General features: G+C 35.6%; 1 protein-coding gene across 2 annotated transcripts in view; it reads right to left on the reverse strand.

Annotated features, from left to right (window-relative positions):
• Window positions 1-2501: 2501 nt before the first annotated feature.
• Window positions 2502-18716, reverse strand: part of bmpr1bb (bone morphogenetic protein receptor, type IBb) — a 159908-nt gene continuing 143693 nt past the window's right edge. For both annotated transcript variants that reach the window (XM_073829157.1, XM_073829156.1), the window contains 4 exons: window positions 18264-18561; window positions 14071-14246; window positions 11400-11530; window positions 2502-3165 (listed from right to left, as the gene is read on the reverse strand). In XM_073829157.1, the coding sequence (XP_073685258.1) occupies window positions 3040-3165; window positions 11400-11530; window positions 14071-14246; window positions 18264-18561 (731 nt within the window). In that variant the 3' untranslated portion in view covers window positions 2502-3039. The remainder of the gene's footprint in view (window positions 3166-11399; window positions 11531-14070; window positions 14247-18263; window positions 18562-18716) is intronic.

Here is an 18716-nt window from a genome sequence, read left to right on the forward strand (position 1 = left end):
ATGAGAATATTGCTTCAAAAGAAATAGGCCAAAAAATGGGGGTGATGTGGTACTTTTGTGGGAATATTTTGTGTGGGATATTGTCTGGTGATATGAAAAGTTTATTGTATATTGTAGTAATAAATATGTCATATATACTGTTTTTTTTTTTTTTTTTTTTTTGTAGGTTAAGGAAGTTTGATATAAGGTGGTATTAAAAAGATCTTAAATATCAGTAGTTCATATCTGTAGAAGCCCTGTTATGAAAAGAAAAAATCCAGTATCTGAAAATATTCATGAATATATTTTCATAAAATTAACCCAAAAAAGAATCAAAACAGAAAAGTATTTTTTTTTTAAAGTATGTTCATTAAAAATAAATGTTATGATATTGTTTTTATTTGTATTTTTTTGTAGATGTACCTGTACACAGTTTGAGTTGTTTAGCTTTATTGTAATGATTTATTGGAGTGGGATATTTGTGTTGCAGTTGTTTTGTTTTCCAGGTTTAAATCAATAGTTCAGGCAAAAACCTCCGGCCATCCAAGAGGTAGATGAGTTTGTTTCTTTTCAGATTTGGAGAAATGCAGCATTTTTTTGGTTAAATGTAGTCATTTTTGAACATTTTGTTTGTTTTAATACTATGCATCTATGTATTTATTTATGTAGGTTTTTGTGCTTTTCCTTTTTTTTAGGCATTTTTTACATTGTTTGAGCGCTGCAAATGTTTTTGCTGCTTAATTGTTTTAATGCATTATAGACTTGTAGTTGAGCTTGAAGCAATGTTTTGTAGTTAAAAGTGTCTTAATGTTTATTTGTAATTAATTTAAATGAGTTATTTTTTTCAGAAACGTACAGATTGTGAAGATGTTCAATGATGGACTCCTGTTCAAAAGGTTGGGATTGTTATTGTTTAAAGAAGTGTTTTATTGCTCATCAAGGCTGTTTATTAGATTAAAAGTACAGGATAGTATATTAGTAAGATTAGTAAGAACAGTATAGTGTTTTTCTATGTAAATAAACTGTATAGTAGAATTTAATAATGTGATGGCAAGCTGGATTTTCAGCATTAATACTCCAGTCTTCAGTGTCACATGATCTTTCAGAAATCATATATATGTGTGTGTGTGTGTGTGTGTGTGTGTGTGTGTGTGTGTGTGTGTGTGTGTGTGTGTGTGTGTAAAAAACAAAGCATTTAATCAAAATAGTAGTCTTTTGTAACCATATAAGTGTTAACCATCACCATCATGAATTTAACACATCTTTGCTAAATACATTTGTTTGAAACAAATAACTTATTGAAAAGAACAGCATTTTGTTTTTCTGAAATAACTACTTCTTGCATATAAGTATTGTGTTAAAATATACAGTGCTGTTGAAAGTTTTGGGTTAGTAAATGTTGTGTTTGTTTGAAAGAAATGTATTTAGCAAGGATGTGTTAAATTGATAAAAGTAGATGATAAATAGATAATAAATATAGTAAAAAGTGTCATATTAAAATTATATGTAGCACCAAAAATATGTATCTATATATATATATACACTGCAGGTGAATAAGGTAAAAAAAAAAAAAAAAAAAAAAAAAAAAAAAATATATATATATATATATAGTTATTACCTTACCCATTTTTTGCATTACAATTTTTTTTAAATGTTAGGTTTAAATATGCAAATGATCTATTATTTAATGAAATAGGCACTAATTTGCATACATTTGTAGTACAAAAATGTAAGCACTGGATGAAGTTAATTTTGGAAATTTTGTAGAATTTATTTTGACATATTAGAGTCAAATGATTTTTCCGAGGGAATTTTGGGTATGTTTGGCTATGGAATTTACAGACAGGAAACTATATTTTGTAGCATTTTTGGGGGAATAATATGTTGTGTAACATTAAGCAAATCATAAATGAACAAATCACTCTGTAACAATCTGAAGAATATAGACAGGAATAAAAATGTAGTGTTTGGTGTGTGTAAGTGCTACTGAAGTGGAGATTTATGGCTCAGTGTAGGAGAAAACGGTGTATAAAAAGATGCAGTGTAATTGAAATGTAGTGATACAAAGTGCTACAAAAGAAACACTTAACTGTGTGTTTTGGATGTTTTATTTCCACTAGTCTGGAAAAACACAATGAAAAACCAAAAAAGGGCAAAATCTGAAAGGTGAATGAAAAAACACATTTTGCTGTAAAGTAGAAAGGTGTTATTTTAAATAGCAGCAATATTTCAGTATTTTTGTAGCAAATAAATGTAACTTTGATCAGCAAAAAAGAATCGTTTTAAATGCATGAAAAACTTGACTTATTGAAAAGGTTTGGATTGTCTGACTCTGAGGCTGAGCATGTTTACAGCAAATGTAAAAAGAAATAGTTGGCATAAAGTAAATAATAGTGACTAATTAATGATTGCGAATGTTGTAAATGTAAATGATAAAATCAATTTGAAATGATTTGTCAGTATTAGAAAATGCTGTTCTTTGTAAGAAAAGAAATGAGCAGCGGGTCAGAATTAAACTCAGTTTATTAAAGGGACGGGAATGTTAAACACTTACATTAGTTGTCACTCCATTTACATAGAACTATGAAATATTAAACTTTTACATGTGTGTTAAATAAGGCACAAGGCAACATGAAAGAAAACATCCTGTACAAACGTTCATGTAACGCAAGAGAGCATTTTTCTTTAACATTCAATATTTACATTCATGTTATTTTACAAGGACGGATGGAAGGATTTGTACAGCGTGGATGATAAACCTGGCCAGCGTTTACATGAGGTTTGTGGAGAATTAGAAAAGAGCTTGATTTGTAATGATGAATGTGTGAACGTTGGGAAATGCAGAATGGTTAATGTATCTGTTTGCTTTCAGAAAAAGGATAGGGATACTGAGAGTTTGAGTTGCAGATTGAGTAAGGGTGAGTGTTTCTGTGAAGGATTGTGAGCGCTGATGTCCTGCAGGTGGTGCTGTTTTGTCTGTTTAGTGAGCCGCTTGAATGTACTTTCACAGAAAGCAAGATAAAGCCGCTCTGTCTCGCCAGACTCTTGGGACGGTCGGGGTCACAGTTTGATATCCTGAGACTCGGACATCTTGGCGAGCGTCTTCTTCACCCGCAGGGCGGTCAGACGCGACGCAGGATTGTGAGCCCAGCATTCGGTCATGAGTTTGCCCATCTGCCGCAGACACTGGACACATAACACACAGAGGTGAGATTCATTCAGATACAGCTTCATGCAAATGTCAATACATTTGAGTAACAGTGTCATTATTTAAGATCTGATTTGTGTCTGTATTGTTTTTTGTTTTGTAGGAAGAAACAACATTTGAGTTGGATGATGGTTGCTTCAATTGTGAAGTGAAAGTGTCTGCTCTGCTCATCCAGAGATCTTAAGAAGAGTAAAGATCCATTCACAGCAAGAGCGATAATGCTAACTATGTTTGTGTGCACACTAGTGAAGAATAACAGTGTTTTTGCTGTATTTACATGACTTCAACCAGTAGATGTCCTCAGCATGCACTTTTGAGAGCATCTAAACAGTGAATTTAGTGTAAAGTGATCTCTAATGTAGTAAAATGTTTTTTCGAAGATTATCTTCATAGTTGTAGTTATTGTTCTTGGTGTGAATGGGCCTTAAGGTGAGATGTCTAAGAAGAGCATGATGGAGGATTTGTTGCACAACAGAGCAGCATCTGAGAAATGTGTTATTTAGCAGAATGTGCAATCAGCCTTATACTTATGTGACCCTGGACCACAAAACCAGTCATAAGGTTAAATTTGACAAAACTGAGATTTCTACATCATATGAAAGCTCAATAAATAAGCTTTCTATTGATGTATGGTTTGTTAGGATAGGACAATATTTGGCTGAGATACATCTATTTGAAATCTGAGGGTGCAAAAAAATCAAAAATACTGAGAAAATCACCTTTAAAGTTGTCCAAATTAGGTTCTTAGCAATGCATATTACAAATCAAAAATTACATTTTGATATGTTTACAGTAGGAGTTTTACAAAAAATCTTCATGGGACATGAACTTTACTTAATTTCCTAATGATTTTTGGCATAAAAGAAAAATCAAAAATTTTGACCCATGCAATGTATTTTTGGCTATTGCTACAAATATACCCCAGCGACTTAAGACTGGTTTTGTGGTCCAGGGTCACATATGGCAAGCCCAGGTATTTCTATACACCTGGTCAGGTGTGTGATTGCACACTGAGCTGGGAAAAGTGTCCGATTGAGCAGCAAAATGTGTGTCCTTGAGGTGATTTGCCATAAAACAGTGAATGTTGTGAAAAGTGTATAGGCTTTGGTAAAGGTTATTTCCTGCTATATGAGGGTTTTATGGTGCACTGTAAAACCTGACAGGTTACGGTAACTGAAACTGTTTGAGATAACTGATTGCCTTAAACCATAGAAGTTTTGAAAGCAATAAATATGAGTACTCTAAAGTCATATACAATCAGTTTGACTTACTGTAACTTGTTGGGTTTTACGGTGTGGTGCATTGCTGCCACATGAATAAGTATGCAGTTATGTTGTCAAAATGACTTAATTTCTTGTAAGAATTCCAGTATATCAGTGAAAAGAAGAAGTAAATTTTTTGGTGACTCCAAAATGTGTAGAATATTTGTTTTGAGCAAATCATGTGTTGAGGATGGTTGTTTTGCTGTGAAATTGCATGCTTTTGAGTCAGTGTGCAATGAGATGCATGAGCAGGTGTATATGAATGTTTTGGCTTGCCAATGTGTCCCTGGACCATAAAAGCAGTCTTGAAGGGTTACTCCAGGCCAAAATGAAAATGTTGTCATTCATCACTTACCCCCAATGTCCATTGACTCCCAGGTAATTGGCATTGTTAAGAGGCCAAAAAGTTAGAGAGATGTGCCATCAGTGGTTCAATTTGAATGTTATCAAGTGGTGAGAATACTTTTTGTATGCAAAGAAAAGAAAAACAATAAGTTTGTTGAAGAATTTGTCTCATCTCCATTTTAGAGTAATGCTGTTCTCTGTCAGCTGCACCACATGGATATGTTGTTTTTGTTGAAATGAAAGTGTAAAGGAGGTAGAAGATATATATTGACCGTCAGAGAACAGTGTATGCAGGTTGTGTCCACTGGATATTGTTGAAAATGGCACTGTGGTGATGTTGTTTGTGTACAAAAAGTGTTCTTGTGGCGTCATAAAATTGAGATTGAACTACTGATGGCAGATGGACTTTTTGGATGAAGTCTTTCAGAATTAGTTGGGTCTTAACAGTGGCATTTACCTGGGAGTCAATGGGACAGTGACAACAGCCTCTTGGTTTTCTTCCAAAATATGGGAAATTGTGTTCTGAAGAGGAATAAAGTTTTTATGGGTTTGGAATGACATGGGTGATTAATGAGAAAATGGTCATTTTGGGGTGGAGTAACCCCTTAAAGGATTAGTTAAGTTTCAGAAGCTTGTCTTTCTGTAGTTGTGAAGGAATTGTTTTTTGAGGAAGACATTTGAGGATTTGTGTCCATATTATGGATATGTATGGTGCCCCGAAATGCAGTGTAAATGTGGTTTCAAGTGGCTGTAACCATCCCAGCCAAGGAAGAAGGGTCTTATCTAGCAGAACAATTTTTGTTTGTATTTTGTAGACCAATTTCCAATTTATATACTACTTTACCTGAAGTGGTTCTCTTTTGTCATGTCTGTTATGAGCACGTGTAGTCTGGGTCAATATAGTTAGGGTTTGTGGAAAAGCTCTTGTTTCATTTTGTTTTGCTGTTCTTTTTGTAAAGGCTGTTTGATTTATTTTTTGATGTTAAGTTAGTAAACACTGGGTTGGTACTGGGGTAAGAAAATGAGATGGAAGTTGTTTTGACGTACCCTAAGTGTATTGACTCAGATTACAGACTATGCATGTGCACTGAAAAGATGAGACCCTAGATAAGACCCTTATTTCTTGGCTGGGATGGTTACAGCCCTTTGAAGCTGCTTTTGGAAGTTGAAACTTGGGGGCATGATACCATAAATGTGCTCCTCCAAAACCAATGTCTTTATGACTGAAGTAAGACATGAATGTGTTGGATGAGAAGGGGGTGAGTATATTATTAGTAAATTGTTGTGGAAGTGAAGTAATCATTTAATTAGCATGGGTATATTTGTAACAATAGGCCCCAAAAACATGAAGAGATGGAAATGACAGAGTTGTGTTTTCTGGCCAAAACGCTTGGGTTACTAGGTCAAGATGAGGTTCAATGAAGATATTGAATTATATCCAAATGTAATGTGTGCTTAATAATATGCTTTGGAAAGAAGTTCATTTGTGTTCAAGTATAGAAATGAACTTCTTAGCAATACATATTAGTAAGCACGAAGTAAGTTTGGGTAAGTACATTTTTGGACTAATGTGTTTTTGCACCCTCAGGTTTTTTTGTTTTTGTTTGTTTTTTTAATAGTTGTGTGTTATTTGTAAGCTTATTTATGTAGCTTCCATGTGATGCATAAATGTGGGCTTGAAAGACTGTGTCCTTATGTGTGGTTTTGTGGTCTAGGCTCACATATATGAAGTCATGAATGGATGAACATATGTGACCCTGGACCACAAAACCAGTGTTAAGTCGCTGGGGTATATTTGTAGCAATAGCCAAAAATACATTGTATGGGTCCAAATTATTGATTTTTCTTTGATGCCAAAAATCATTAGGAAAGTAAGTAAAGATCATGTTCCATGAAGATTTAGTGTAAAATTACTATACTATAAATATATGAAAATGTAATTTTTGATTAGTAATATGAATTAAGAACTTAATTTGGCCAACTTTAAAGGTGATTTTCTCAGTATTTTGATTTTTTTGCACCCTTAGATTCCAGATTTTCAAATAGATGTATCTCGGCCAAATATAATATCCTATCATAACAAACCATACATCAATAGAAAGCTTATTTCTGGAGCTTTCATATGATGTATAAATGTCATTTTTGTAAAATTTAACCTTATGACTGGTTTTGTGGTCCAGGGTCACATACATATATATATATATATATATATATATGATTTTCAAGCATATCTGAATTGAGCTTGAAATGTGTTTGTAAAAATAGTATGTAATGTGATGTAGGGCCAAATGAGCCCAATGAGATTATAAGGCCATGTGTAAAAAAAGATGAAATGAAATGAGCAAAAAGTGTCAAAGAGGTGACTTAGAATATAATGGCATTTATGAGGCCAAAAGTCCCCCTTGATGTTAGGTGGCTTGCAAATATATGTGCATGTGTGTGTGATGGATTGAGAAGTGAGCAGTATGAGTAATGCTGTGTGTGGATTGGTTAATTGTTTGTCGTTTCAGAGCTGTCCAATCGGAGGGTTGGTGCGCCGTGATTGGTTAATGAGTGATTGCGTTCATCTGTGAATCAGGTAGATATGTGGTATATAAGGATCATTCAGTAATGGAGCGGCAGCGTAAGCGGCAGCCTCTCGTGTGCAGCCATGCTCGTGTGAAGACATGCGAGTGTAAAGACCTGCGACTCTACCTGCGCGACTCCACCGAGCAACGACACAGGCAACGCACAGCACTCTGCTCCAAGTAAGTCCCCTTTCTACTGCTTTCACTCCTACCATGTGCCTTCACTTCTCCTTTCCTCATGGCACATGGAAGTGCACACACCTTCCAACTCCTCAACTGTTTGCTCACACTTTTCTCTTTACCATTTGCCATTTTCCTTTACATTTTGCACACATCTACTGCATTGCATCTTTGCTTTCCCTCATTTCATGTTGTGCTCTTTAAAGGTGCTTGCCAAAGTATCTGTTTCACACTCACTGAACAGAACTCAGATACATTTCTTTCTCTTGTCTTCTACTATGCACCACATCAACTACACAGCTTTATGGAACATAGAGCATGTGCTGCTTTTCTTAATTGGTGCCTTCAACAGCCACCATTTCACAAGACCAAACATTTCATATGTTTCCTTTGTTTCAGCCATGCATTTTAGCTCTTGCACTCTCTACTCATTAGCTGATGAGCTCAATCAGGTGTGCTTCATTAACTCAAACATGTTGCTGTGCTTTCAGGAACACAGTTGCCAAACACTGATCAACAGAAACCGGAAGTGATGACTGCTGACAACCATCTTCACATTCGACTACATCAACACACACTTTGCCTTATTTCTCAATCATTCTTTCTCTTGCTCCTCTCTTTTTTAAGTGCTTTGCATTTAACAATCTGCTACATGCATGAATTGTGTTTGCAACTGCAGCTACTCGAGTTGGGATGAATGCTTTTCACTCATAGTCTGCCATATCTCCATTCTACTTCTATTCTTAAAACAAAAACACACTAGCTTCTCTATATTCTATCTATCTATTTTTAGACCTCTAGCACTTGCATGTTACTGCTCTTTTGTTGTTTTGGATTGCTTCCATTATCCTGTTTTGTAAGTCACTTTGTCAATGTTACATTTACATTTAGAAGATGCTTTTATCCAATGTACCACTGAGCAAACGTGCAATTTGCTAGACATATCAATACTTCCATAATCACAAACAAATTAGATACTGATGCTTACAATATCACTCAATAACACTATAACAAACACCTACATAAAACACTCAAAATATCAGTCATCACAATATCTCTCCAATATATTTTCATAGCAACATGATATTGAAATACTCAAAACAAATAATGCACTGCAATCCGATGATGATTGACAGATAAACTAAACATTCCTCAAAACATCTGACATGTCTCTGGAGACTAGGGAACACCATTCCTCCGCTGAGGAACAGCAAAAGTAAAGCTTCTGAAAACAAATGTTCCTCATTACATCCTGATGATCACACTTCAAACTCACTGATTTGTCATGAACAATCAATCAAATAAAGCCAAGTTGTTTCAGCCCAGGAATTGTAACATTTCCAGATAAACTACAGTTACTCTTACATTTACTTGACCAACAATCAGTCAACATTTCACAGCACAAACACATGAAGCACCAATTGAGAGTGGACCAGAGGCATTGCATTGGGAGAGATAAGGGATTTAGCCCCATTAAAAAAAAAAATTATCAGCCATCTTTTTGTTTAAATACATTACTTTCATAGTAAGTAAAATTAAACTTACTATGACATACAATTATGATTCATCTTCATTTCAACTATTTTATTAATATTATGCCTAAAACATGTTTTACTATCACTATTAATAAAGACTATATGATCTCTGTGTAATCAATTTTGTATGTCTTTAATTGCAAGATATTTAGAGTATACTTGCAATAGTTCCACTTTAACACAATCAAATATACATTATATTTACATTAACTAACTTCCACCCAACTATTTCTATTTAAGTGCACTGAGCACAAAATTACTTGTTCACATTTAAACCACCACTTTGGTATACCAAAACTACAATTGCAGACTATTTTTAAGCACATAAATATGTCGATATATTTCTACAACACTTAGCACAAAAATAATGCATATGTTCTGGATGCAAAACCTCACTGGCCAGATCTTTCATCAAAAACTAAACTCATTACATATGGAGAAATGACCAACTACAGCTGCACCATTCTAGATTAATGGACAATAACAATTTTACTTTAAAAATAGATATCACTGTTCTCCTACAATGATTCGAAAACAAAAATGATCAATGCCATGTTTTACAACAGCTTCCAATAAAATTGCTGCAGTCTATTTAGAAAATATATTTAATATTCTATAAATTCTTAACACAATGAAGTTAAACATTAAAAACAATTATTTAACGACTCGTCCATAAAAAAGTCACTTGTTTCATTTCTAAATCAATCAAGTTTGTTTTATTTGATTTATTTTATTATTATTATTAATATTATAATTAATACATTTCCTTTTTTTTTTTTACATCTTTTTTGTTGCAAATGATACAATCTTTATTTCAAGTGTCCTCACTTTTCAAAAAGCTGCTTTATTACATTCTGTTTGCTACTGTAAACAACCATAGTTAGGGAACGTTACTTTTAAAAGTAATGCATTACAATGATGACTTACTCCCTAAAAACTGACTAATTACATTACTTAGTTACTTTTTATGGAAAGTAATGTTACATTACTTCAAAAACCTGGCCAGAGCTTGTTAGTTTCTTTTTAATATAAAAACTTTCATTTTGCACAAATGTAAAAGTCTTTTCACACCAAAAGCCTCAGGCTTAAAGAAAAGCACATTCGCAGCTGTATAGCAAACCGCAGCAGAAAATGTCAACTCTTTAGCAATGAAACCAAAAGTTATTAACAATGCATATTACTAATCAAAAATTACATTTTGATATATTTATAATAGGAATCTTACAAAACATCTTCATGGAACATGATCTTTACTTAATTTCCTAATGATTTTTGGCATAAAAGAAAAATCAATAATTTTGACCCATACAATGTATTTTTGGCGACTTAAGACTGGTTTTGTGCTCCAGGGTCACATATTAATATTGCAGCTTTGCATTGAATTTCACTTTTTAAATCTCATTTGGAAGAATACTGTTGTTTTTTGTTATTAACTGACTGTTTTTTTTTTTTTTTTTGCATGTTCACATTTATTCTACAACTAAAGTAACATCTTACAATTTCTCTCAGCATGGAGACAGGACAGCTTTTAATCAATATATGAGGGGGAAAGTAAAGATATTTTCTTAGCAATTAAAAAGTTATGCATTACTTTACCAGTTACTTGGAAAAGTCATATTACATAACTTGCATTAATTGTAATGCATTACCTTCAACGCTGCTAGACGACAGTGTTCATATCCCAACTACAAACTTTTATTCCACAACATCTGTGAATATTTGGATGTTTGTAACACAGAAAAAGCAATGCAAAGGCGTGTGCATTAAACTGTTCTCTCTGGCCAGCACAAACACTAATTTTAATGTCACTTTGTGATTTAAGCCTTTAATACACAGCTCAATCCTGTCATTTAGGAACAAAATGGATGGGTGATTACATCTGTTCACGATCTGGCTATTTGTTTAAATATCAAAAAACATCAAACAAGTGCTTCAAAGCTGTTTAGTGGAATGGAAACATAAGGTAAACTGTAAACTACCTACTACAGACTGCTTTTCATCATGGACACTTGGATTTCTAGTACTTATTAAAAATTAAAAACATTTCATTTGTGAAGTGAATGGTCCCCACTGGGGTGAACATTTGTACACTTGCACTAAAAACACTATCATTCAGAAAACAGAACACGGAGTACAGTGTGTGTGTGTGTGTGTGTGACTGAGACAAAAATGCAAAGTTTTCATTTAAAGAGCATTTTCCATATTAAATATCATATAGTAGCTTTATTGGGTGAAGCAAGAAAACAAGTCACTGTCACAGCACCAAAGAAAAAGCCAGTTTCAGTAAAGAACACAACTCCATATAACCATACGCTGTCTTTACCTCATCGCTGCTCCAGCGGTTTGCGAACGAGGGTCTCTGTCTCTTGATGCACACCACCTCCCTCATGTCTTCGTAGGACGGGTCCGTCGGCACAAGATCGTGATACGGCAGCTGATACTCCTCAACGATGCCTGTGGGTCCACACAAACCAGAAGAACACAACTTCAGATAACATCCTAATAAACATCCATCTTGCTGTGAATAATTCTGTTTCAGACTGACTTCTCTCATGAAATGATGCTAGTGATTGTGTAAACTTGGTTTATTGACAAATGCATTTCCAAAGGGCCACAAAATTCAGTTCATTTATGGAAACTTTACACACCTTGACAGAAATGTACACAACGTTTCAGGAAATCTACCACAACTTTTTCATCCTATTTTCACTGAATATGTCAATTGTATGTTAACCCATTTAATCCCAAAAATATGTTGACATTTTAAAAGCTCAAAACACGTTGCTGACCAATGTTTCAGTGCACTTCCTGCAAATGTGGAAAAAAATAAGTCTCTCAATAAATATTTGCAATTTCACATGGTTACTGCAAATTGTCACATGACCAGAGCAGTTTATTTCCTGTTTGCACCATGTCACAATTATGGTTGCATAAAAGCTCCAAAACATAAGCCTAAAGTATGTTAACATAAAGGTATAACAAAGACTTTTGGTAAACATTATCTCTGTGGTGTCTAGTATTAATATATAAATTCACATATATGTCACCCTCAACCACAAAACCAGTCTTAAGTCGCTGGGGTATATTTGTAGCAATAGCCAAAAATACGTTGTATAGGTGAAAATTATCGATTTTTCTTTTTTGCCAAAAATCATTAGGAAATTAAGTAAAGATCATGTTCCATGAAGATTTTTTGTAAAATTCCTATTGTATATATATTAAAATGTAATTTTTGATTAATAATATGCATTGTTAAGAGCTCAATTTGGACAACTTTAAAGGTGATTTTCTCAGTATTTTGAATTTTTTGCACCTTCAGATTCCACATTTTCAAATGGTTATATCTCAAACCAATCTTTTCCTGTCCTAACAAACCTTACATCGATGGAAAGCTTATTTATTCAGCCTTTAGATGATGTACAAATCACAATTTCAAAAAACTGACACTTATGACTGGTTTTGTGGACCACGGTCACATATTAGTCCTATCAGTATTGCAACATCAATATTGTAACTTATTTGTAACATTTCTAACTTATTGTAACATTTCTGTACAATTTTCACTAACAACTGCATTGGATTTATATTGTAAACCTAAGTTCACTGTTATCCCACCACCCACAATTGTGACCATCAGCATGTTTACTCATCCTATGACAACACTCAACAAAACTAAATATATATGTGAATTTATATATTAATACTGGACACCTTCGAGATAATGTGTACCAAAATTATTTGTCATATCTTTATGTTAACATACTTTACTAGCTTACCTTTTTGGAGCTTTTATGCAACCATCGTCATCTCAAATGAACTGCTCTGGTCATGTGATGATTTGTGCTAACCATATGAAACTGCACATATTTCATTGAGACGCTTTATTTTTTACATATTTGCAGGAAGTGCACTAAAACATCAGTCAGAAAGGTTTTTACAGCTTCTAAAATAAACAACATTTTGACATTCACAATTGTGACCAGTGGGACTAAATGGGTTAAACAGCTTTGCCCTATAGTTTTTCCCTTTATGGAATCAAGTGTGTGTGCTCTATAATAGACAGTGTTGTTTTTGACAACCATCTTAGATTTAGTCTTAGTCTTTTGGACTAAAATGCTTCTTAGTTTTAGTCAAATTTTAGTCACTTCTATATGTGATAGTTTTAGTCCAATTTTAGTCGACGAAAAGTCAAAAAGGTTTTAGTCTAGTTTTAGTCGACGAAAAGTCAAAAAGGTTTTAGTCTAGTTTTAGTCAAAAAAAAGGGAAAAAAGTAGTCTTTTAACAAATTAATGTAGGTCAGTAAGTATTTTGCTGTTTGGTAGTGTCACTTATAAGTTCTGAAAATAGCAGATCTATAGTTCAACACAATGTGAGCTTCCGGATCGACTATTTTCACCAATAATTACAAAAATGAAGGAATGTTTTAGAACATAAAAGACAAACAAGGATGGAATGCTAAAACGGCTTGCCATACTAGTATAGCAAAGAGTATTTAATGCTAAAACGGCTTGCCATACTAGTATAGCAAAGAGTATTTAATGCTAAAACGGCTTGCCATACTAGTATAGCAAAGAGTATTTAATGCTAAAACGGCTTGCCATACTAGTATAGCAAAGAGTATTTAATGCTAAAACGGCTTGCCATACTAGTATAGCAAAGAGTATTTAATGCTAAAACGGCTTGCCATACTAGTATAGCAAAGAGTATTTAATGCTAAAACGGTTTGCCATAGCGTCAGATACTTTTTAAGTTTTAATTGGCATGCACAATAAGCAGAAATGTCATGAATTTTAAACGTCTGACGGACCACCCACTAACATTTTCGTCTATTCTCGTCTCGTCAACGAAAACTCACACACGTCTCGTCATGTTTTAGTCATCAACGAGCCATTTTTATCTCATCATCGTCTCGTTATCGTCATGAAAAAAAGTGCAACACTGGCTCTATGTACTAATGCATTTGAATATAAGTGCTGAGCATCTGCTGGACTCACCGCCAGACACGCATCTCCTGGCCATCTCCCACAGGATCAGGCCAAAGCTGTACATGTCAGCCATGATGTAGGACTGGAAATGACAGCGGTTCAGGCTTTCATCCAGCACCTCTGGAGGCATGTAGCGTTTGGTACCGACCCGAGTGTTGGGCGGGATATCCACTTCATTAGTGTCACTAAAAACAAACCAACAGCAGCCACATCAGGTACAATAAAAACACAGGTGTGAACACCATCACAAATAATTTTACTGTATGAATGTATATGAAAATTAAGCCTTCTTAGTTACAGGATCTCACAAAACTGAGTACACCCCTCATATTTCAGCAACCATTTTAGTATATGTGACCCTGGAGCACAAAACCAGTCTTAAGTCGCTGGGGTATGTTTGTAGCAATTGCCAAAAATACATTGCATAGGTCAAAATTATTGATTTTTCTTTTCTGCCAAAAATCATTAGGAAATTAAGTAAAGATCATGTTCCATGAAGATTTTTTGTAAAATTCCTACTGTAAATGCATCAAAATTTAGTTTTTGATTAGCAATATGCATTGTTAAGAACTTAATTTGGACAACTTTAAAGGTGATTTTCTCAGGATTTTGATTTTTTTTGCATCCTCAGATTCCAGATTTTCAAATAGATGTATCTCAGCCAAAAATTGTCCTATCCTAACAAACTATACATCAATAGAAAGCTTATTTACTGAGCTTTCATATTATATATACATCTCAGTTTTGTAAAATTTAACCTTATGACTGGTTTTGTGGTCCAGGGTCACATATGTTCTCAAGGGACAATACTATAGAAATTAAACTTGGATATATTTTACAGTAGTCAACGTGCAGCTTGTATACATTTACTGTCCTCTGAAAATAACTCAACATACTGTACAGCCATTGTCAATATAGCTGCCAACAAAACTATGTTGTTTCACCACGCAAAGCCACATGTCCTATTCATCATGTTTATGTTTTTGTCTGCTTGACAGGACCATACAAACGTGTGTATCTTCTATTAAAGCAGTTCAAATTAGGTCCTTTAAGTACAATTCTCTCATACTGACCACTGGATGTTCAACATGGCATCTCATGGCAAAGAACTCTCTGAGGATTTGAGAATTACAATTGTTGCTCTCCACAAAGATGGCCAAGGCTATTAGAGATTCAGTATAGAGCAGTGTTTCCCAAACTTTTTTTCTGGGGACCCACATTTTAAAGTCAATAAATCCTTGTGACCCAATAAACATTAGGTCCATATAGTTCATATATCACAAAGAGAATATATGCATTTACAAAATATGTATGACCATTTTTAAGGTCAGTTAAGCTTCAACTTAACTATTTAAAAGAGAAACAGATATTTGACAAAGCACAACTTTTTTTTATTTACCTGTTGTTGGCAATAAGTAAAATGCAGAGGTCAAATGAGAAAGGAAGAGTTGACAGGGCATCTCATTGTTTTCATATTCTCATCATTACAGTGCACACAATTTATACTTAATGACACAAAGTGCAAAATAGGGCAGTTAATCATTTGTTTTTCTTCCTATCATCACTAAAACCAGACAGAATCAATGCATGCCTTTCATATAACATTCAATGCTTTGCACCCCTGCTGAAAAAAACAGCATATGCTGGTTAGGTATGTTTTGGTGCTGGGATGCTGGTTTTAGCTGGTATATGCTGGTCCTTTGCTGGTTTTTGCTGGTCATGTTGCTGGTTAATGCTGGTCCTTTGCTGGTTTATGCTGGTCCTTGACCAGCAACATGAAAAATATGTATGCAAACCATCTTTAGAACAATAGTAATATGAACCTTCAGAGCTATCAAAAACATGCCTTTTTAAGTTTTTGTTTTTTTGCATAAACCAGCAAAAGACCAGCATAAACCAGCAAAAGACCAGCATAAACCAGTAAGGGACCAGCATAAACCAGCTAAAACCAGCATCCCAGCACCAAAACATACCTAACCAGCATATGCTGTTTTTTTTTCAGCAGGGCATCTACCAGAATAATATGAACATTAACTTAAATCAAAAACAAGTTTCTTACTGAAATATTTTTTAGAACTTTATGCACCCACTGTGACCACATTTGAGGCAAAATACATGCATTCAGGAATGTTTAACAGGGCATCTGACTTTGTTTATCCTCACTAGCATAATATACACATTTTATAAAGTGCACAGTATGACAGGCTCTCACTTTTTCCCCTCAAAACAAAAATATGTATGCAAACCATCTTTAGAACAATAGTAATATGAACCTTCAGAGCTATCAAAAACATGCCTTTTTAAGTTTTTGTTTTTTAATGTTGGTCAGGCAGAAGAAGAGTAATGTTTAATGTTGCCGCCTCTTCAGATGGAGTGCAGTCTATGAGTGCAGAGCGCAGCTAAACAACAACAACAACAACAAAAAAAAACAGAAGAAAACGACGAGCTCCCTCGTGCGGCTAATAGGTGAACTACACATATACATTTGAATCAACAGTATATAGCACACTGAAAAATAGTGCTCCACTTGGCAACCCATACAAAATCTCCCGCGACCCACTTTGGGAATGACTGGTATAGAGGATGGATACCCGACCCAAGCCCAACGGTACCCGACGGGCCGGGCCGGGTTCGGACAGATATTTAGAAAGGATGCTCGGGTTCGGGTCGGGCTCGGTCACATCAGCGAGATAAGGCATTGACCATTTAAAACTTAAAACTGCTTAGTAGGTAGCCAATGGGCCTGTTTCACTTGATGCAAAGGTTCGTTTTTGTGATTAAAATAAATGTAAAATATTACCCCAAATCCATCTTCCTGTGTGCGGATTGCGCCTGTCTTATAACGGTGCTTTTTGCCCCGTGTGCGCTGATGCTCTCATCTGTTGACATTTCCGAACACCTTCCTACAGTTGCTTAATAAAAGCGGGCTTTCCACACAAAAAAGTGCATGTGTCATTAGTATGAGAACAAAATTAGATTTTAACTGTGACGGGCCGGGATCGGGCTCGGACATAAATATCTTAATGCCTGTCGGGCTCAGGTCGAGTTCGGTTACTGCTCTGTCAGACGCGGGCCGGGCTCGGACAGATAAATGCGGCCAGATCTGCACTCTAATTCAGTAACACCCTGAAACCAACTTACACTACAGTGGTCAGGGTCATACAGAGGTTTTCCAAGATGGGTTCCATTCGGAACAGGCCTCGCTAGGGTCGATCAACGAAGTTGAGCACTCATTCTGTGCGTCAGGTTCAGAACCTGGCTTCAAAAAACAGATGCATGAGTGCTGCCAGCATTGCTTTAAAGGTCAGCTTGTCAGTGCTCAGACCATAAGTCGGTTTGCATAGGCATCATCCCAGAAGGAAGCCTCATCTGAAGCTGGCTCATGAGAAAGCCCGCAAACAGTTTGCTGAAGACAACCAAAAGCATGAATTACTGGAACCATGCACTGTGGTCTGATGAGACTATAAGATACACTTGTTTGGCTCAGATGGTGTCCAGCATGTGTGGCGATGCACTGGTGAGGAGAACCAACAAAATTGTGTCTTGCCTGCAGTCAAGCATCATGGTCTGGGGCTGCATGAGTGCTGCTGGTACTGGAGAGCTGAAGTTCATTGAGGGAAACATGGATTCCATTCTGAAGCAGAATACGATGCCTTCCCTCCAGACACTAGGCTAAACAGCAGTTTTCCAACATTATAACAATCCCAAACACACCACCAAGATGACAAGTGCCTTGTTGAAGAAGCTGAAGGTGACAGTGATGGGGTCTCCAAACCTGAACCCTATTAACCACCTGTAGGGCATCCTCAAGCATAAGGTGGAAAAGCACCATGTATCTAACATCCAGCAACTCTGGTCAATTCCATGTCTAGGATGATTAAGGCAGTGCCAGATAACAATGGTGCAAACACAAGTTCACTTAGGGTGTACTCACTTTGTTGCCAGCTATTTTGACAATAACGGCTGTATGCTTGAGTTATTTTCAGAGGACCGTAAATCTATACTGCTATACAAGCTGCACACTGACTACTCTAAAATAGATCTAAGTCTCATTTCTATAGTATTGTCCCTTGAGAAGATATACTAAAATGCTCGCTGAAATGTAAAGGGTGTACTCACTTTTGTGAGATACTGTATCTGTCTAATATACCAACATTACAATAGCGGCATACTGATAATGTCCACAGATGTCTGTTCCATACCTGATGAATTTGACAGCGAGTCCGAGGTCAGCGATGCAGCAGGTGCCATTCTTCTTCACCAGGATGTTTTTGCTCTTCAGGTCTCGGTGAGCGATGGCCGGTTTGCCCTGCGTGCCGAAGATCTCGGTGTGCAGGTGGCAGAGACCGGAGACAGCGGAGTACGCCAGCCGCAGCAGTGCTTTGGTGTCCAGCGTGGTGGATTTGAGGTAGTCGTACAGTGAGCCGTTCTCATGATAGTCTGTGATCAGATACAGCTGCGTCCACGAGCCTGTGCCCTTGATATCCGCAGCAATGAAACCTGACAGGAACGTCAACATAAACCAATATATCAACCTATATTTGGCTTTGTTTTTTGTTTTTTTTTTAAATCATGCTTAATCTAGTTGATCTGAACTACTGATGAACCCATATATCAGTCAATATTTGCCATTTTTGACCAATTTTGACTAATCT

This window comes from Garra rufa, chromosome 23, assembly GCF_049309525.1.
Source record: "Garra rufa chromosome 23, GarRuf1.0, whole genome shotgun sequence".
Classification (NCBI taxonomy): domain Eukaryota; kingdom Metazoa; phylum Chordata; class Actinopteri; order Cypriniformes; family Cyprinidae; genus Garra; species Garra rufa.